The sequence below is a fragment of the Vulpes vulpes genome, chromosome 5 (assembly GCF_048418805.1).
Source record: "Vulpes vulpes isolate BD-2025 chromosome 5, VulVul3, whole genome shotgun sequence".
In the NCBI taxonomy this organism is placed as follows: domain Eukaryota; kingdom Metazoa; phylum Chordata; class Mammalia; order Carnivora; family Canidae; genus Vulpes; species Vulpes vulpes.
In genome coordinates this window covers 113,547,297-113,567,229 of record NC_132784.1, presented here as the reverse complement: position 1 = coordinate 113,567,229, position 19,933 = coordinate 113,547,297, and the positions used below count along the sequence as shown (strand labels likewise).

Sequence of the window (19,933 nt, the reverse complement as noted above, 5' to 3'; positions counted from 1 at the left end):
CGTGGGCTCCTACCATTACTCCCGCTGCAGGAGCCCCCCCCCCCCCCACCATGCGGCACCCTCCGCACAAGCTGTGAGCGCTCCCTGCTGACTCCTTCCTTGGTGCAGCCGCACACGGCGTTAGGCCTTATCACGGAGCTTACGGCCTCCCGCTGGAATGGATTCTCTGCCTGCTTGGCCAGCCTGGAGGAACTCGCCAAGGGCAAAGGCTTCATTCACTTCGCCAGTTTTGTTTTCTCAGTATCTGACTCGAAGGCTGGTCTCTCTCGTAGCTGCCCTCAGTAGGCACTCAAGTGCATTTTGAAAGGATGCTGCATGCACCTGTGTTCCTAAAAAGGAAGAGTCTCCTCCTTTTCAAGGCTTGAGAATTCCCCACCTCCCTCTCAGACTCAAGGGCAGAAAACAAACGTTTTTCGGATTTTCTTTATTCACCTGTAAAAAACTTCACCCACACCACAAACACCACCACCATCATCATCACCACACATGTGCGCAGCACACACACACACACACACACACTGGCAGATCTAAAACCCCTGTTCCTCCCCAGGCTCTGGGGGCCCAGCACATACATCTCTAGCCTACCACGCCCCCCCCAAGCCCACCATCAGGGGCTGTGCCTGGCACCAAAGGGGCAGAGGCAGTGTTCCAGGCTGGAGCTAGGTCTCGTCGGGCCCCCCTCTGCGAGGTCTGTGTGCCTTCACCCAGCTTTCACAGCAGAGTGGCCTGTTCAGGATGAGGGACAGGCTGTCTATAGACTGGTAACCGAGCCCTAGTGGCGTCTCGGCGGCGACGGAAAGCCAGGAACTCCTCCCGGAGGGCAGCACAGCGGGCCTCAGGACCCGGAGCCTGGGCAGTGGTCGGAAGGCCGCTGCCCTCCTCTGGAACCTTCGCATCTGCAGGAAGAGAGCACAACAAGGAGAGGGACAGGTCTGAGGGTTGCCGGCATCACGGAGCCCTCTAGGTCCTGCCAGCGCGGACGAGCCAAGGGAGCAGGAGCAAGCCCGGGGCACAGGGCCCGACCGGGGACAGACAGGAAAGACGGGGAAGAGTGAGGCCACGTTGCCTTTCTGGAGAGCTCTCACACCTAGCTCTGGCTCGGCTTCAGGTCGGGGTCGAAGGCCAGTCAAGCCCAGGTTCAAAGTCTCCAGCAATTCCATGTCCCCAGGGAATTCGGAGTCCCACTCGTAGTTCTCATCCACAGATGTGTTCCTCCTGTTAAAAGCGACAAATGTGCGTTATGGGTGGAGGAATGCAGGGCAACAGAAAAAGCCCCAACCCAGAGTCCCCCAGACTCAGCTTGGGCCATGGGTTCCCTGAAGATCCCTGGACCTCAGCAAAAGCTTCTAAAAGGAGACGAGTTCTCCTGGTCCCAGGGTGGGAGCGGAGCCCAGAAGGCACGGGGTATTCAGAGAAAATGGGGAAGTCTGGGTGGGAACTGGAGCCAGGCCATGGATGAGCAGGGACTGTCCTCACCTCTTGCTGACTGTCACCACATGCTCCCGTCGGGGCCACCTCTCAGGGCCACTGGCCCAGCTGCTGGTGTCTCCCGGAGCAGGGCTGAGGTAGCTGCCCCCCGCAGAGGGGGCCGTCGAGGGGGGCCGGAGGAACGAGGCACTGCCCCGCCCGCTGCTCTGGCTGGTGAGGCTGCCCCGAGGGGCACTAGGGAGAAGGCTCGGCAGCAGCCGCTCCCTCAGTGTCCAGTCAGCCAGTGCTGTGTACAGGGGCTCTGGGGTGGCCCTGGCCCCAGCCCCAGCCCCAGGAAGCCCTGCCCTGGGGGATGCAGCATCAGAGTCCAGGGGGTGAAAGAGAGATGAGGTGGGGCAGGGCCGGGTATCTATGTAATCTGGGGGTGGAGCAGGCCCGGCATCTTCGAAAGGGGGCCAGTCCCCATCCACATTCATCTCCCGGAAGAAGGGCAGACTCAGGTACTGGAGCAAGGGTCCTGGACCCGGCAGAGAACTAGATGGGGCTGCGGGAGGGGGCCCCACAGGGCTGATGTCTGCAATGCAAAGGGGCTGGGGCATCCCGCTGGGACTGCTGCTGCTGCAGTCATAGGACCTGGCCTGATGCTGGGCTGGGGTCCGAGGCTCAGCTCGTTCAGAGCCTGACCTTTCTTGGGGGGCCCCCGCGGCAGGTCCCATTACAAACCGGCCATCTGGTCCCCGGCAAATGGGCTCCAGGGGTAAGGGCCCCCGACTAGGCGGAGGATCCGGAGGCGGGCTGGGGGCACCAGCGGGCTCCCCCCAGAGCAGACTCTGGCGCAGGCTGGGGACGGGGGAACCCTGGAGCTTGAGCTTCACCACGCTATCAGGGCTGCCCGAGCCTGGAGCAGAGCTGGGGAAGGACAGGAGGGCAGGCTCTGTGGCAGGGGGCCGGCCCCCCTCCCAAGAACCAGCATCGGGCCCAGAGAAGTCTGGTGGCCAATAGAGCAGAGCTGGGGAGCAACGGAGACAAGGACCCACGTAGAGGAGAGGTGGAGGAAAGGCACAGGTGACAGCAGACAAGCTCCAGGCTGCACGCCCGCCCCTCCCAAACCACCGGAGAGCACACAGGAGGGAGCCCAGGAGGTAGAGGGACTTACCGCGGAGCTGACTTCCCGGGCGGAGAGAAGATAAGAGGCGCATCTGTTCGGGCGGGACAACCAGAGGCGACACGGGCTCAGGCCCTCCAGGGCCCCAGGCGCCGAGCCTCAGCCTCAGCGCCGCCCGCCCGGGGACTGTGCAGGCGGACAGGACGCACCTGGCCCGCGCTGGGGAGGGGGCGGGGCCTGCGTGGGCGGGGCCCGGGACCGTGTACGCGGACAGGACGCACCTGGCCCACGCTGGGGGAGGGGGGCGGAGTCCACCCGGTGGGCGGGGCCTGTGTGGTTGGGGCCTGTGTGGGCGGGGCCCGGGACCGTGCAGGCGGACAGGACGCACCTGGCCCGCGCAGGGGGAGGGGGCGGGGTCCACCCGGTGGGCGGGGCCCGGGACCTTGCAGGCGGACAGGACGCACCTGGCCCACGCTGGGGGAGGGGGCGGTGTCCACCCGGTGGGCGGGGCCCGGGACCGTGCAGGCGGACAGGGCGCACCTGGCCTGCGCAGGGGGAGGGGGCGGTGTCCACCCGGTGGGCGGGGCCCGGGACCGTGCAGGCGGACAGGGCGCACCTGGCCTGCGCAGGGGGAGGGGGCGGTGTCCACCCGGTGGGCGGGGCCTGCGTGGGCGGGGCCCGGGACCGTGCGGGCGGACAGGACGCACCTGGCCCGCGCAGGGGGAGGGGGCGGGGTCCACCCGGTGGGCGGGGCCTCGGGGCCTACCTTGGCGGAGGCGCTTGCGGCGGCGGCGGGCTGCCCTGCGCCGGTTGGTCAGGCAGGCGGCCAGGATGCTCACGAGGACGGCCACCCCCAGGAAGCAGACCCCGCCCACCACGCCGGCCAGGACCGGCTGGGGCAGCAGGCCGGGCAGCTGCGTGCGCGAGGGGTAGACCTCCAGGCCTGGGCGAGGGGCCACGAAGGGGGGGTCGGTGCTCGCGACCCTGGGCTGCGGCTCCCCCGCCCCGTGCCCAGCGCTCCGCCCTCCCGCCGGGTTCTCACCGGAAGTGGAGACGTTGGCCGTGTTGCTGGGCTCGCTGACATAGCTCCCCGCGAGGGCCACAAGGCGGAACTCGTACAGAACGTCCTGGGGGCGAGGGTCCAGGAAGGGGATCAGGGGTCAGGGGCCCAGCCCCATTCACAAAGACTGCAGCTGGGAGGGGAGGGTGCGAAGCTGAGGTTTGGGGGCTGGGGCCGGCCCGGACAGCCCCGGGGAGGTGCCTGCCTCCCACACACACCTTGATGAGTCCTGGCACCAGCAGCTGCAGCTCCGTGCCTGCCACGGCCCCGTCCAGCACCTCCCAGCCCTGGGAGCCTTGCCTTCCCTCCAGCACATAGCCATCCAGGGTCTCCGGGACCAGTTCCGGGGGCTCCCAATGCAGCAGCACCCCCCGGGGTGTCCTCACCGCCACCAGGCCCCGGGGGGGTGACAGAGGAGGCGGCATCTCCGTAGGCGGAAGCCTGGGGGCAGCTGGTGTGGTGGGAAGCCCTGAACAGGGCAAACAACCATGAAAGACACAGGGCTTCCAGGGCCCTGCCACCACATGACAAGCCCTCCGTCCCCTCTCACCACCTCTGTGCCCAGCCATCCTCCCAGAGCCCCGGGAGACAAAGCTGAAGCACGTTCCCTAAAGCCCTGTGGAGCCAAGCTGCCCAGCACCTCTGCCCCCTCCCACCAGGTCTTCCCATATCCTGGCTTCTCCCACCAGTCCCTTCCCACCCCATCAGCTGCTCTGGAGACAGAGGTCTCTCACCTTCGGGGGCGGACAAGATGATCTCGCTGAAGGGCCCACTCCCCAGCTTGTTCTGAGCTAGGACGCTGAACTGGTACTGGGTATGGGGCTGCAGCCCTGGCACGAGGAGGTAAGCAGCCCCCACAGGCACCGCCAGGGACACCCAGTCATGGTGGGTTCGGTCGGGACGTTTGGCCCTGGAAGACATGAGGAAATGGGGGTACCTCATGAACTATGGGGGCCAGGAGGCTCTGCAGTCCAGAGAGCTGACCTGCCCCCTTCCCTCGGCCATCCGGGGTCTCAGGACCTGGCCCTGAACACCTATGATCCCCCTACCCCCCCCCCCCCCCCCCCCCCGAGATAGAGCAAAATTAGGGTCGGGATGGAGGGAGGGGGAAGGGCCGAGGACCAGGGGGAACCTGGGTGCTGGGGGGAGGGACAGGAATGGCAGGGCCAGGTCACTCACAGTGGGGTATACCAGACACTGAATCTTTGCAGATAGCCACCATCAAAGCCAGGCTCCCAAGAGACGTTGGCACCCTTGGGCAAAGGCACCACGGACACATTGGTGACAACGTGGGGGCTGGTACCTGAAGAGGGAGAATTGAGGGAGGAATGATGGTCACGGCCCTGAGAGAAGGCGAAGGGCTGAGGGGAGTCCCAGGGCCTCTGACCTCGACCTGTCACCCCAGGGGTCCCCCACCCACCAAGCCCACGTGGAGCTCCACAAATAATTCCCCTGTCCACAGTCCCACATGGTTTCCCCTAGACCCCAGCCGGCTCTGCAGCCACTAACCCAGCACGTAGACTTGTGTGGTGGTGGCCACTTGGGCCACAGCATTGCTGGCGGTGCACTCCCAGCGCCCATTGGCCTCCTTGGTCAACGGTCGCAAGATGAGGCTACTGTTGCTGTCCACCTGGGCCTGGCCCTGCAGCCCCCGGCCCACCTACAGAACCACTGGTCAGCCCTGAGGACACACGCAGCCACCCCTCACCAAGGGCAGCTCCAGTTCCCTCCCCACCCTGATTCAGATGGCCCCCTCCTTCCCACAGGAACGACCAGGGGCAGGGAGAGGCAGGGGCCTGGTGGGCGCAAATGCAGGCAGAACAGGATCGGGAACCTTACCTTGGCCCAGGAGATAGCAGGAGGGGGGTCTCCTTGGGCCGAGCAGGGGATGAGTAGCTCCCGCCCCACTTCCTGGAAATACTCTTCCTTGGGCCGTTCTAGAAAGGCTGGGGGAGCCTGCAAGCCAGATCTGGCGTCAGGAGGGGCCTCACACGGCTCTCTCTCTAGGGCTCCGGTCACACCCCCCTCTCAGGTCCCATCTCCCTACCTGTCCTCTCTGCAACCCTGGGGGCTAGGGGGAAATGGGGGGCGTCTCCAGGGATGTATATACCTCCACAGCACACCCTTTTAGCCTCCTCTCTGCTCTCCACCCCTTCCCCTCCAGAGAGACCAAGGCTAGTGAGTCGGACAGGTGCGCTATCTTACTTTGGGGTCATGTGTGTGTCTCCTGTTCCACCTCCCTGGCACCACCTCTGCAGAAGCCTCTGGGAGGGCGTGTGACAGCCCCTCCCCGCACGTGACTGCCCCACCCCCCTGGGCCAGCAGGTGTCAGCACCAGGGCGCATCCTCAGCCACCCGGCCCAAGCACTGGGCCCGTCCACGGCCTCACCTTGAGCAGCACGCGTGTCACCGGAGAGGGCCCTGCGGTACCCAAACTGTTGTAGGGGGTGCAGGAGTATTCTCCAAGGGCATCCTCATTCCCCAAGGCAATGATCAGGGAGCCCTCTGGGCCCTGGGACCAGCCAGGGAGCTGCAGGAAGAGCAGAGGAGAGAGGAGACAGATGACCCCTAGGGTAAGCAGCTGAGCAGGGGCAGGAGAGGGAGGAGGAGCCGCTTCCCTGCAGAAGGCTCCTCGGCCAGGCCTCACCTCGCTCTGACTCCTCAGTGTCTCAGTCTCTCTCCAAGGGGGCCCTTGGAGCTAAGCCCTGGGAGGGGGCTCCCTGCCTGCTCGAGTGTGTGTGTGGGGTCACCCAGTTGTCTTTCCAGCTCTCCATGATGAAAGGTAGCACCTTCCACCTCAAATCCTTTCCTTTCTCTGGCTTCCCTATTTCTGCGTTAAGGCCCCTGCTGTCCCGCTATCCCCAGATCCCTCACTCCCCCTCCAAACGCTCACCAGGTCTGTCCTCCGGGAAAGCCTCTGTCTAGGCGTGAAGTCCGTCCACCCCCATGACCTCTTCACCCCTCCCCCAGGCCATTTCAACAGCCCTGAACCCCGGTCCCTGCGTCCACTCTGCCCTCCATTCACTGGCCACACTCAGTTCCTGCTCAGAGCTCCGACGCTATCACACCCCTGCTCACACAACTCCCTGGCTCCAGTTGCCTGCAGACTTTTCTTATAACATTCAGCAAAAACGTACTGAGTCCTACTGCAGAAGCCCCAGGGTCCCTGGGATCCAAAGATGTGGCTGTAGCCCACAAGGCATGTATACCCTTTGCAGACAAAGATCGCCTTAGAACGATGTAGTATTCACTTGGCATCCACGGTTCTTCGTTTTGACCCCAACCTGCCCCTTGAGCTTTCTCTGCAGCATCACATGCCCACAGGCACCGTGACGCCCCCCGGACTTGAGGACTCCTCATGCTCCACACACACACCACCCTGTTCCCTGCCTCGAGGACCTGGTTTCTGCTCGGAACCTCTGTCCACACCCCGAGGCCCATCACCAAAGTCCTCCAAGTTGTTGCTGATCCGTCCTCGGCTGGCCCTTCCTTCCGGCAGTGTGTGTGCTGCTGTCCTACCCGCCCCAGCGGCGCCCTTCTTACGGATGGAGGTTGTGTTCCTGCCCCCCAAACACCACACAGCCCTGGGGGGAAGTGCGTCCCTGGCCACTGACCTGAACTAAACTGAGCTGCTCCGCCTGGGAGCACACCCAGCTAAGCCCTTCCTAACCCCGGCCCCAGGCCTGTACCTTATCCAGCTGTAGGGCCTGCCCGTCCTTGGTCCAGCTGACAAAGAGCAGCGGGGGGTTGGCACGGACCGGGCACCGGATCACCCCCCGCATGCCTACAGGCAGGGGTGTCTCAGGAGGCATTGCAGTCACCTGGGCCGGGTCTGGGAGAGACAGTGGCAGCTTGTAGGGCAGGAGCTTAGGCCTGGCCCAGGGCAGGGGAGTGGGCTGGGGAGGCCAGGCTTACAGAGCACAGTGAGGTAGGCCGAGGCGGAGGGCGGGCGCCGGAGGCCATTGCTGGGCACACAGGTGTAGCGGCCAGTGTCGTCGGGCTGGGTGGCCTGCAGCCGCAGGCTCCCGTCCACCAGGATCCGCACTCGGGGCTGCAGGCGGCTGCAAGACGGCACGCGTGGGCAGGGACCCCGGCTTGCTCAGCCCAGGGGCTCCTCGAAAGCTACCTGCCAGGCCTCTGCCCGCCCCAAAGCCCCACCTGATGTGGAACACATTGATGTTGTCCTGGAACCAGCTGTAGGTGAGGTTGGTGGGGTATGCCTCTGCCCGGCAGGCCAACGAGACGTCCTGAGAGGCATTGACCGTGCTGTTCTTGGGGGGCACCACGATGACCGGGGGGCCTGCGAGGCAGCACAGGGGAGAGACGGGCCTCAGCCCATGGTCTTCCCAGAACCCTGAGGTCCCTTCTGCCGTTCTTCCCGGATCTGCCGTCTGGAGAGCCGAGGGGACGTTGCAGAGCCTCAGAACGGCCCTAACCCAGTAGGTGAACACAGTTCCCTCGCTCCCCAGAGCAGTCCCCCTCCCCTCCAGGACACCACCATCCACCCAGAGGCCCCGCCCACAAGCTGTGCATGCAGATGTGTGCTCCCAAGTGTGTGCATGTGTGCTGGAGCGGGGAAGCGGCTTACTCTCTGCTGGTCTACCCTTTCTGTCCCTCATCTGTCACATCCCGGGTCACCTCGTGTCCTGCCCTACCGCAGAAACCCAATACCTCACCCCAAGACACCTTAGCAGTTCCCGACCCGGGCTCCCCACTGCGGCCACTGAAGCGGAAATGCCCACTTTGGCCGCAGAACACTTCTGCTCGAGAACTCCCAGCAGCTCCTGGCTCCTACCACACGAAGCGTCAACTCCCTGATGTAGCCTCGTGGGCCCTCGGGATCCAACCCCTCCCGGCCCCGCCAACCATCCCTTCCTATGGCAACACCACCGCAACCTCTCTGTGTCGGTATGGGGCCCTGCCCCACGATGGCATCACTGCCCTTCCTGCCCCTGCGCTCTCTGAACCCCACCCAGAACGCTCTTCCCGCCGGTCCGGGGCCAGGCCACAGGGTCCCCGCAAACCGTGCCTCCCTTCTGCTGCCCCTCCGCCCTCGCCCCTCCCTGGGCTCTGCTGCTCTAGGAGGCTCTGCACCCCTCCCTAAGGGTTGAGGCTCCGAGCCGGCACCCAGAACACTACAGGCACCTGGGCGCTCCTTTAATCCTCACAAGTGCCTCCTGTGGGAGGAATTACTGTCTCCGCTTCATGGACGAAGAAATGAAAGTTCAGAGGCAGAGAAGTGAGGAGAGCTGCCCAAGGTGAGCAGGGTGGGCAGGACTGAGCGGGGCCCTCCAGCTGCACGCACACTTGGCCCTTCATCACCAGCGTGGCCTTCCCGGGGGACCCAGGAGCGCAGCCTCCGCTAGCTCCTCGGACTGCCCTGGAGAAGCGGCGCTGCAGGCAGCGTCCAGGCCATTTCTCAGCTTGTCTTACAAGGACTTGGACAGGAATTACTAAGTGCTGATCACTGTGTATTCGGTTACATTCTTGTAATAGTCCTAGAACGTAGACATGAACCTCCCTATATAGAGATGAGGAGGCTGGGTGGGGGTCAGGGGGTTTATCTGCCACACTGCTGGGCACTAAACATGGACTTGTCCCTTCACTGATCCCTTGAGAATTAAGATGCTGGTTTTAGAGCACCAGCCTGCATTGGGAGCTCCCTCTGTCCCCACACACCCCTCCTGGCCCCAGCCACAGGTCACAGCCCCTCCTACAGGGGCCCGGTTCCCGGCCCTCCCCTGCCCCGAGAGCACCGAGCACCTAGCACCAGCAGCTGGGTGGCGTGGGAGGCGCTGCCCTCGGAGCTGGAGGCTTGGCAGGTGTAGACGCCGGAGCTGCCTCGCTCCACCTGCCGGATCCAGAGCGTCCCATTCCGCACCTGGGGCAGGAGGGGACGGTCAGGGCCCATCCGCCTCCCCTCGGCTCCCGCTGGCCTCGGAGCCTGCACTTCTGAGGCTGGACGGCAGAGGGAGGCAGCACGCCGGGCTCCGGAGGCCGCTGCGAAGCCCCTCCCCTGGCCGGTCTCCCAGCCTGGCCTTTGCCGGTCGTCCAGCCCCAGGCCTACCCCCCCCTCCCCGCCCCTCACACCCTCTTGGGCCCAGGCCAGCCCCGGACTCACTTGCACCTGACCCTGGCCCTGGCCAAGGTCCTGTCCGCGGAGCTTCCAAGTGACCTGAGGCTGTGGGCTGCCTCGGGCCACACAACGCAGGGTCACAGGCTCCAGTTCCTGAACTTCCAGCACCTGAGGAGGTGTCTCCAGGAACTGCGGGGGCGCTGCGGAGAAAGAGGTCTCAGCAGGTGCCAGAGAGGCTAGGAGCCCGAAGAGCAGCGTCCGAGGGCCGGGGAGGTGGGTCAGGGCTGCAGCCCCCAACCCAGCAGCCGCCCCTGCCGCACTCAGGGCCCAGGGAGGGCTGCACCAGCCCACCCCCAAGCTGGCCGGTGGGCCTGGCCACAGGGGCTGCACACAGCCTGGGTATGGAGGGCTGGGGGAGAGCTAGTGGCCCAGGCACCGCCCAGGAGTCAGGAGGCCTGACTTCGAGACTGCTTTGCCCCTCATCAGTGGCACGATGCAGTCTTCTGAATGAAACGAGAAGAATAATGACCTTCCTTCCTTCCTAGGGCTGTGAGAAAATTCGTGAGGTGCTAAGCATAAAGGTGTTTTGAAAAAACTACGTGCTGTGTATGTAGGTGAGCGGTGTTCCACTTGGAGCCCAACAGCCCCCTTCCCATTGCCCAGTCGGGCCAGGGAGGCAGGAGCCGAGAAGACAGGAAGTTCCAACGGAGCCCGGCAGGCAGACGCCACCCAGACCGAAGGACTGGCAGGGCCGGCGTGGCGCGGGAGGGGTAGGATGCAGCCAGTGAGCCAGCCACTAGGGCCGCCAGCGGGGGGAGGCACTGGACGCCCTCCACAGGTCCCCAGCATACTGCCCCCCCTCCCTCCTCTACCACCTGCTTCCTACAGTTCACGGTGAGGTGCACCCAGGAGCCGTTGGCAGAGTCGTCTTCAGGGCTGTGCTGGTCCAGGAAGAGCACTCGGCACTCGTACCAGCCCTGGTCTTCTGCCCGGAGGCCCTCAATCTGGAGAGACGCCCCCTTCTGCAGCCGGACTCGCCCTGGGAGAGGAGCCCCGAGCCCCCTGGTCACACTGGTTATTCTCAGGGGTCAAGAACAGGCCTGGGCTCTGGCAGCCACCCTGACGAAGTGGTGGGGCCTGGCCCAGAGAGACACAGGTGGTGTTGGGGGGTCACTGAGGCCAGATCCCTCCACCCAGCCCCAGACGCCTCCCGCCTTTCAGCAGCTGGGACCCAGAGGAGACAAAGGGAAACCCAGCAGGTGGATGAGACGCTATGGAACCGCAGGTGGCTTCAAGGACTGTTGGGGGAAGGGAGCTTCAAGAGCCACACACTGTCCCTGTGATTGTTACAGGACCTGCCCCACCCCTGGACGCTTCGCAGGGGCAAGGTCTGGCTCCCAGAGTTCTCCTCCTGCCAGAGGACTGTCCCTGGAAACCCCAGCGGTGTTTGGGGCCCAGCAGGGACCCAGACCTCACCATCCAAAGCCCCTAATCCCTCAGGGCTATTATCAACGGCCTAAGCGCCTTAGGGTGGCCAGAGGCCAGCCCAGCCAGGCAGCAAGGTCAGCAGCCTCCTCACGCCCCAGGGCACCCGGCCCCGCTGGAGCTCCACACAGCCACAGCATAGCCGCACACACGTGTCCCCCTGGGCCAGCATGCAGCCCCACCAGGCTCAGACGGAGGCGGCCCCCACAAGTCCCTCCGCAGCCTCCCTGCACAGCTCCGGGTGTCCCTGGCCAGGGGGGTGGCCTAGTGACAGTGGCCCGCACTTGCGAGCCAGAGCGACCTACGGCCCGGCACTGCCGGATACTCCCTGCACAAGCTCGCCAGCTTCAGTTTCACCTGCAAAGGAGGGAAGACCACCCTGGCTGGGGCGCACGGGGCGCTGGGACGGTGGGGACAGCAGGGATGGCGGGGCGGGCGGCACGGGGCGGCCTCACTCGGCAGGTGCTCACGCCCCGCAGAACACATGGACGGGGCAAGATTCGAAATCAGAGGCTGGACAGGAGCTTGACCCTGCCCCTTGCCTGGTGACACATGGTCTCCTCCCCACCTCAGCACCACCGCACCACGCAGGAACCCGGCACTGCCTAGACCCCTGTCCCTTGCCTCCCACACCCACATGCGCAGGAAATCTTCACATTCTGGCTCCTGGACACGTGTCTTCTCGGGCATCCTCGCCCTGGTGCCTTCCCTCCACAGCCCACCCGCAGGACTCTCTGCCCTGAGCCTACCTTCCGTTACAACCCTCAGCCCACCACATCTAAACCTCAGATGGGGACACACAGGATCCTCTAAGTCGCCAGGGTTGCCCCAAACCATTACAGCTCTAAGACTGTACGTGCCCTTCACTGTACGTGCCCTTCGCATGTGCCCGCTCCAGCCAACCAGACAGGGCCCCTAACTGGCCCGTCCTGATACTAGAAATGCTGAAGCCGTGCGTCTGCTTCCCTTCCACCAACAGGGTGATCTTCCCAAAAGAGAATCTGAGGCTGCATCCACCCTAGCAATGTCCGGGAAGAAGAGAACCATCACATTCGGGCGGGCCTGGTGCTCTTAGGCAAGGGGCTGTTTTCTTCCAAGGATGAGGTCCAGGGGTGTGGACTCTCCAGGATGGGCGGGCCTGCCTCATGGGCTAGGTGTTGAAATCCCCACCCAGGAGATAAGCCCTTGCCTTGCAGGTAAATATTTAACATAATCACACCCCTCTGCCCCGCTTGGCATCCCCGGCCACCCGAGCCCTGCAGACCCCAGCAGGCGACCTCTCCCACGCACCAACAGCGGCAACACTCCACTAGGACGATCTTGAAGGAAGAAGATCAAAGAAGGAAGAAGAGGAGAGGGAGACTGAGCACTGAACGTGGACCATGGGATCCTAAGTACTGGCACCATGTTTAATCCTCCCAAGAATTCACTTAGAAGAAGGGACCTGCAGGGCCAGAGCCTGGTGGGCTCCAGCCCGTCTGCAGGGATGCATGTAGGAAGCAGGAGACACACACTCTGCTCTCAAGCTCCCAGAGAGCAGAGAACCCACGTGCACGCACGTGTCCAAGTTCGCACACACACGGGTCCAAGAAGCTGCACTGGCTCCGCCCAGATGTTGCAAGGGCTGCCCCGCCAGAGGAACCCCAGAGGAACCCCGCAGGCGCCAGGGAGCACCGGAGGCTTCGGCAGGAGTAAAATAGCAACCGCTTGGGACCAGACAACTCAGGGCAGAGAGAAGACGTACGTGTGCCTTCTGCGTCGTGGGCTACCTTGAAACTCCCGAGAAAGTGCACAAAAGCCAGGGTTCCGAAGCCGGCGTGGGTCTGCGGCCCGCTGGGAAAGCTGGCGTCGCACAAGCCAAGGTGGCCCACCCTCTGGGCGCCGGGCCCACGGAGGCACTCAGGCCCGGCTGTGCTGGGCGCTCTGCAGACGGTGCGCCCCCCCCTCAGTCCCCATCTGTCCCCATCCCTTCCCATCTGCGTGCCACCCCATGCGGGTCTGTAAATCCCATCTCCTCCGCCAGGTGGATTGCTGAGTCCTCAAGCACTGGGAGCTCCGGGCTCTGGCGCGGTCCCTCCCACATTCTAGGCCACCAACCTCACACACAGTCCCGGACCATCTCTCCTTCCCTTGCCCAGAGGGCTTATGACAGGACAGCATTGTCCTTAGCAACCTCCACCTCCTGTTGCCTAGCAACTGCAGCTCTGAGTCCCCTACACAAAGGCAGAGAGGCCCCTTCCACACTGGGAGGCAGCAAGAGAGTTAATGGGCACAGAGGCCTCCTCCCCCCCAGGGCCCTGACTGGGACTGGCCGGCTGGGAGCTCCAGACCAGGGGGCAGGGGCGGACACACAGGGCAGGGGTGGGAAGAGCCCCAGGGGTCCCCGCTGCATGCAGCCCCCACAGCTCCAAGGAGCAGGAGAGACAAAGGAAACCCCCAGGTGGCAAAGTTGCCAGCCACCCAGTGGCCCGTCTGCCTGAGGGATCCGGAGCAGGGGCAGAGGGCAGAGAGAACAGTTTCTCGTCCCCCCGGTTGGGGTCCCAGCCAAAGCCCGTCCCTCGGCCGCCCCACCTGCCCCTGCCCTGTCCTCACTCAGGCAACATTTTGTAGCCGCCCAAACCCCTCCCGCACCCCCCATGGCCCACGAGGCAGGGAGGGAGGGCTGGTGGGCACAGCCGGTTTCCCCCACTGTCCTAATTGGGGCCCGCTTTCATCAACCCTCACAGGGCTTGTGTAGACACACACGCTCCCACCAGGCTGTTTGCCAACAACTGCCCCCAGTTTGAAAATAAACTGTTCCTTCTGCAGCACCTGCCTGAGCTCAGCCGGCCCCTCCCGGAGGGCTCAGCCAATCCCTGGGCTGCTCTCAGGATTCAAACTACAGAGGAAAGGTGGGGGTCTCCTCCCCCATCAAGGTCTTTCCAGGTGGCCTTTCCAGGGTCTCCCCTTTGAAGAGGAGGCCGCGAGGCTGTCTTGCCCCACCCCCACCGTGGGCCCTCACTGTCCTCCGGCCTGCCTGCCCCTGCCTGCCGTAAACCTAAACCGCTCAGATTAAGACTCCATCTGGGATTAGGAGGAATCTGAGGCCTCTGAGGGAGCCAGCAGGGGTGCAGAAGGCGCCGCCCCTGCCCCTGGGAGGCCTGTACACTGGACGGGATCCACCTGAAGCAGGAACCCAGCCTGGCCCCATCCGTCCATTCCTTGACCTTTAGGGAACCCAGCCGTCGCCAGCCCACCCTCCATGCACAGGCTCCTCTGTACCCCAGCCAGCCAGAGTCCCCCCCACCACCGGGAGAAGAAGACAGGTCACAGATCCAGCCACCCCACTGTGCATCCACCCACCCGAGGCCGGCCTGCCAGACAGTGGGGGAAGGGAGGCAGAGCAGTTAAAGGGTCTTGCCCTCCACCCCCAGCCCACTTTTGCTGGTGTGTTGCTAGTCCCTTCCAACCTCCCACCTGAGGACAAGTCTTACCCACGTAATCAGGGTCGATGCGTGGAGAGTAGAGGCCGAACTGGATGAAGATGGGAAGTAGGAATCCAAAGCGCAGCCACTCGATGACATGCAGGGGGGGGCGGCCAGCCGGGGGCAGCAGGTCACAGCCCAGCACCGCACTCTCGCCAGCCCGGCCCACCACGGACACCACCTCAGGCTTCCCTCGACCTGCGTGGGGGGGCCCACAGCGGGGACCCGTGTCAGGGCCGGGGGAGGACGCTCCTCATGCCTCCGAGGGCTCCCTGGGACTTGGTGAAGAGACGGAGCTCCTCAACTTCTCCAGAACCAGCCCTACCCCTCCCCTCCCCGCTCCTGGGGGTGTCCCCACAGGGACCGCCTGGGCCCAGGGAGTCGGGCTCACCGTCAGCCCCCTGGCTGATGACCAGGCTGAGGATGGTCACTCTGAGGCACCAAACCATAGCCCAGCTGCCACTCGCCTGGCCCCTCCTATCCACGGGGGCCCAGATGGAGGGGCCCAGGGGTGTCCAAGGCCCAGCAGGCCCCGCAAATCCTTCTGATGGGTGGCAGGTTTCAGCTCACACTCTTCCGGATGGTTAAGGCTCGGCTCACATAACACCTTTTGCAGCTGCTCGCTCCCGGGAGCACCAGCAGATCTAAACCCAAAACCCAAGGCAACACAGAGTTGGCCGATCCGGGAACCAGAAGAAACCCCACAGTTAGAAAAAGGCCGCGGGGAGAGCAAACGAAGAGAGGAGAGCAGAGACCGGAGATCCTGCCGCCCTGGGGAGTAAGGGCCCCCCAGGGCTGGGGTGGGGGCACTAGAAGAACCAGGAAGCACGGGGTGGGGGCCCCAACAGGTGAGGGCACGGGGAAGGCGGCACAGAGGAGTAGAGAGATGCTAAGAAAGGCAGAGGAACTCCAGGGGAACCCGGGTTACTAAGTGCTCAGAAAGCGGAGCTGGGAGGGAACTGGGGTTCCCATCCCCTTGGAAAAAGATGTGTCAAGAAAATGGGAGACGGATAATCCGCATGGCTCAGCCTCCTCGGTGTTCTCCTCCCTCGTCCTGATGCTCATAACAAGATTGCACGTAAGACCAGTCCTGCCGCCTCCACCCCAGTGACCACTAAGGACCCCGAGGAACTCAGGCAGGCTTGCTCAGGGGCACAGAGCCAGTGAGGCCTGAAACCGGGATCAGAACCCCCACAAAGCGGCCCCCAGGGACCCCCCCCACACACACACAAGTCCTTGCCCATTTCCCCAGCCTTGGTGAGCCCCAGAAGCTGGAGACCCTGGGTCTGTTTCTCCACTCAGCCTCCCAACACAGCTTCAGCAGTGAGTCAGGCCCTGGAGGAGGAGGGGCTGCCTCCCCCACCTGCTGGAGAGCCCCGCCCGCCCCTCCAGCACCCTCCAGGTCTGGGCAGGTCCTGGGACAGGCGGCTGGCAGCACTTTCCCCTCTGGATGCTTCCAGGCAGCCCTCCCTCTGCCAGACAGCATGACCCAGTGCCTCATCCCAGTGCTTCCCATTCACTAGGCTCCAGCGTCCTCTCTCGGCCCAGGGACCGCCAGGCTTTCCCTTCCCCAACCCTCGAGGGGTGACCCAGGAGAAGCCAAGAAGCCTGCACAGCCCTAGGGTGCACAGGGTGAGAGCCCTGGGACACGAGGGTAGGAACTCTGGCCAGCGGGCCGGGAGCATCTGGGGCAGTCACCCTGGGCTGGGGCGGGGTGCGGCTCCCTGGGCCCCGGCAAACCCGGGCGGACTCTGCTCTGTGGCCTCCACCCCGCTGCTGGCCTCCCAGCTCTGGACAGGCTGCAAAACATCCTCCCGTCTCTCCCTGACCCCTGCTTCCACTTAGTGCCCCGGGGCAGGTAACTCGGGGCAACACCCCAGCAGAGGTTCCCCTAGTGCCGCGCCCCAGCCAGCTCCCCTCTTTTCCCCCGACATCACTTTCCAAGTGGAGGAACCCCAGCTCCCTCCCGGGTTTCCCCAGAATTCCTCCGCTTTTCCTGCATCCTCCTCCTCCTCTGTGCCCATGTCCTCACCTGTGTGGGGTCCCCCCCGTGCTGGGGGTCCAGCACCCCACTTCGCACAGCACCCCCACACGTTCCCGTTTCCCCCCATCCCGAGCGCCCAGATCCTCCGCGCTTCAAGAACTCCCTTCCCGTGCGCGCCAGGATCCCACCCGCCCCTTCCCCCCTCGGCCCTGGAGTCTCCCTCCCCGAGTCCTCCGCCCGGCACGGGGCTCTCGACCCCCTGCTCCTTCTCCGGCTCCGGACTCTGAATTCCCCCTCGCGGGGCCCCCAGGCCCCAGGCCCCTGCACGCGCGCCCGCGGTACCTCCGCCGCCGGCTGTCCGGGTGTCCGGGAGCCCCCGACGCGCCCACCCCGCATCCCGCTCACTCCCCGCACCTCGGCTTCTGCGCCCCGGGGAGCCCCGCCCGCGGAGCCCCTGCCCCGCGCGCCCCCGCCTGCCCCCGCCCTCACCTGCCCGGCGCCGCGCGGCCCGGCTCCCGCAGCCACACAATAGGGGGCGGGCCCGCCTCCCCCGCCCGCCCCCCGCCCCCGCCCCCGCCCCCGCCCCGCGCCCCAGCGCCCGCGTCGCCCTGGAGACCGCCGCGCCCCGCCCGCCGCCGAGGGGAGGGGCCGGCTGGGGGGGAGGGGGAGGGGCGGCCGCGACCCCCGAGCGCCCTGGGAATTGTAGTTTCGGGAGCGCGGGACGCGCGGCCGCGGGCTCGGGTCGCCCCCTGGCGGAGCTCGGGGCGCCGGGCGGGGGGCGGGGGGCGGGGGCGGGGGCGGGCGGCGCCGCGCAGGACCCAGCCACAGGGCGGGAGCTGGACCACCCCCGCACCCCCGCCCCGGGGCCACCCCCGACAGCCTGGCCTGGAGAGCCCCCTGGGGATGCGGGGGGAGGGGGATGGGGAGGAGGAGGGGGAGGAGGAGGAGTAGGGGACCCCCAGGGGATGCGGGGGGAGGGGGGAGCGGGACCCCAGGGGATGCGGGGGGAGGGAGGAGCGGGACCCCAGGGGATGCGGGGGGAGGGGGAGGAGCGGGACCCCCGGGGAATGCGGGGAGGAGGGGCAGCGGGACCCCCAGGGGATCCGGGGATGCGGAGGGAGGTGGGAGATGGCCCCCAGGGGATGCGGGGGAAGGGGGCAGGGGGGCCCCCAGGAGATGCGGGGTGAAGGAGGGAGCGGGACCCCCAGGGGATGTGGGGGTAGGGGGTAGGGGAGGGGGCCCCCAGGAGATGCGGGGGGGGGCGGGGAGAGGGGAGCGGGACCCCCAGGGGATCCGGGATGGCGGGGAGGGGCCCCCAGGGGATTGCGGGGGCGGTGAGGTGGCGGGGAGGGGGCCCCCCTCTGCGCGCCTCCCCCGCCCCCCCTCCTGCCCCCCAGCGGCTTCTGCTGCGGCTCTGGCCCGACTGGAAATACCTGTCTGCGCTGGCGCGCTCCCAGGCCCTGCCCCGGCGCCTCCCGCAGGGTGCCAGGGGACCGTGTGCCGGGGCGACGCCGCCAGGGCGCCCCCGCGGCAGCCCCAGCGCCGGCGACCCGGGGCACTGGGGGGGGCGCCGGCTGGGAGGCTTCCCCACACGGGGCCTGGACACACGGACACACGGGCAAAGATAGAAGTGCTCTCCTCCTGAACTCGGCAGGGTGCCCACCCTGGACCCCAGGCTTTGCAGCCCCGTGGGCAGAGACCCCCGGGAAGTAGGCCTAGCTCTGCTCCACTGAGGAGAAAACGGGGCTGGCCCGGGAAGGAGGGGGCAGGGCGCTCACCCCAGTGGGTGACTCGCCCCGTACTTGCCCCTGGTGCAGGGCAGGGCTGAACGCACACTGGCCTGGACTTCATGAAACCCATCTCCTTAGAGACTGCAGGCCTAAGGATCCCTCAGCTTTCTCCTGGGTGAGCTGGGGGCCCCCTAGGGATACAGGGTCAGGGCCCTCCCCAGCGGCCGGACCTTCCCCTTCACTGCCCTCGCCCAGTCTGAACGCCTGTGACTCCACGGAGCCTTCGGGGCATCTGATGGGGGAATCGTGGCCTCAGCAGTCTGCCCGGAGACACCCTGCACGGCACACCCAACTGCTCATACCAGGATCCCAGCCACATCCTCCTTCCAGGTAGTCCCCAGCCCCGGGGCCGCCGGAAGCTCACCATCCCCGCTTGTAATCCATTCCGTCCTCAGAGACCGACTGCTGCAAAGTTCTTCCAGGTGTAAACGTCTGGGGGCTTTTCAGCCCGGCTTGAGATGAAAAGGTGGCGCCAAAGGAGGGGGCGGAGGGGAGGCAGGAGCAGCGGTGGGGCTCTCCCACTATTCCTCCAAAAAATTCTAAGTGGCAGTTTTCAGCATTACCTTACAAGGTGACACGCGGACCTCAGGGATAGGACTGTTCCCAAACACGGGTTAGGGGGCACAGTGTGAAAGCCAAGGCGGGAGAAGGCTTGAACTCCCCTCCTGAGCCTTTTTCACCCTTCTGCTCCTTGTAGCCAGCAGGTAAGATCCCTAAGATCCCCCCACTCCCACTCCCTCCGCTGGGGTGGGCGGCACCCCTGATCCAAAGGTTCGTTTCTGCATCTCCAATGTGTTCTTGAGGATGAGCTTGTTTTGTTTGGTTATTAAAGTAACTTTTTGTAAACTCAGGATTTAAAATAACTTCCCATTTTTAAAAGTTTACGATATGATCGTTCCGGGCCACCCCCCACCCCCACCAACGGCTCTTCTTGGCTGCGATTCTGAGGTATCCCGTGGGCTTTTTAGCAAGAGCAGGAAACAACCCCGAACGAAACTGGTTTCCCTTCCCGTGCCGGAAGTGAAAGTTGATAAAAATAGTCCCTGAGACTCAAAATGAAGATTTTTCTTCTGGGTTGTCCTCAGTCCAGGATTGTTACTCTCTGGGAAAGTTTGCTCGACCAACCAGGAGTTTATGTAACGTGAGCAGGAGCAGCCCGGGAATTCTAACCTTCGATGATGAGGCGAGAGGAGGCGAGAGGAGGCGGTCAGCTCTCCCCATCCCCGCCCTATCCCCGCCCCATCCCCGCCCCATCCCCCCTGGCCGGGAGAGAAGCTTGGTCTCTCCCAGAGGGTCACTAGCCACTAGCCGTGGGCGTGCTGGTCCCAGGGAGGCTGGAGGTTCTCCAGACCCGCTTCCCTCGCCTCCCCACCTTGTCACCTGGGCACAGCCTCGCCATCCCTACAAGTCACCGCGCTTTCCCACCTGCCAGTGTCTTCCCATCCATCCCCCATCAGGCTAGACCGGCCCATCCCTGCTCCCTACTGATGGGGGTCAGAACTGCGGTCCTCTCTTCGCTCAGGCAGGGTCCACTCCTCCCG

The 19,933-nt window shown here is 65.1% G+C and overlaps 1 protein-coding gene across 4 annotated transcripts; it reads right to left on the bottom strand.

Moving 5' to 3' along the window:
* Positions 1-409: 409 nt before the first annotated feature.
* On the bottom strand, positions 410-19,591 carry IGSF9 (immunoglobulin superfamily member 9). Of its 4 annotated transcripts, none has more exons than XM_025986331.2 (21): positions 18,757-19,591; positions 15,010-15,262; positions 14,628-14,816; positions 10,556-10,708; positions 9,715-9,869; positions 9,357-9,474; positions 7,752-7,893; positions 7,509-7,654; positions 7,283-7,425; positions 5,983-6,123; positions 5,433-5,549; positions 5,103-5,253; positions 4,773-4,896; positions 4,328-4,503; positions 3,812-4,062; positions 3,576-3,660; positions 3,300-3,476; positions 2,585-2,627; positions 1,477-2,337; positions 1,088-1,215; positions 410-896 (listed from the first exon to the last, which is right to left on the bottom strand). In XM_025986331.2, the coding sequence occupies exons 2-21, from the start codon at positions 15,065-15,067 to the stop codon at positions 712-714; spliced, it is 3,543 nt and encodes a 1,180-aa protein (XP_025842116.2). In that variant the 5' UTR covers positions 15,068-15,262; positions 18,757-19,591; the 3' UTR covers positions 410-711. The 4 variants fall into 4 exon arrangements, with proteins under 4 accessions (XP_025842116.2, XP_072615819.1, XP_072615818.1 ...); XM_072759718.1 differs by lacking the exon at positions 18,757-19,591 and adding an exon at positions 17,092-17,165; XM_072759717.1 differs by lacking the exon at positions 18,757-19,591 and adding an exon at positions 16,945-17,042.
* Positions 19,592-19,933: the final 342 nt, after the last annotated feature.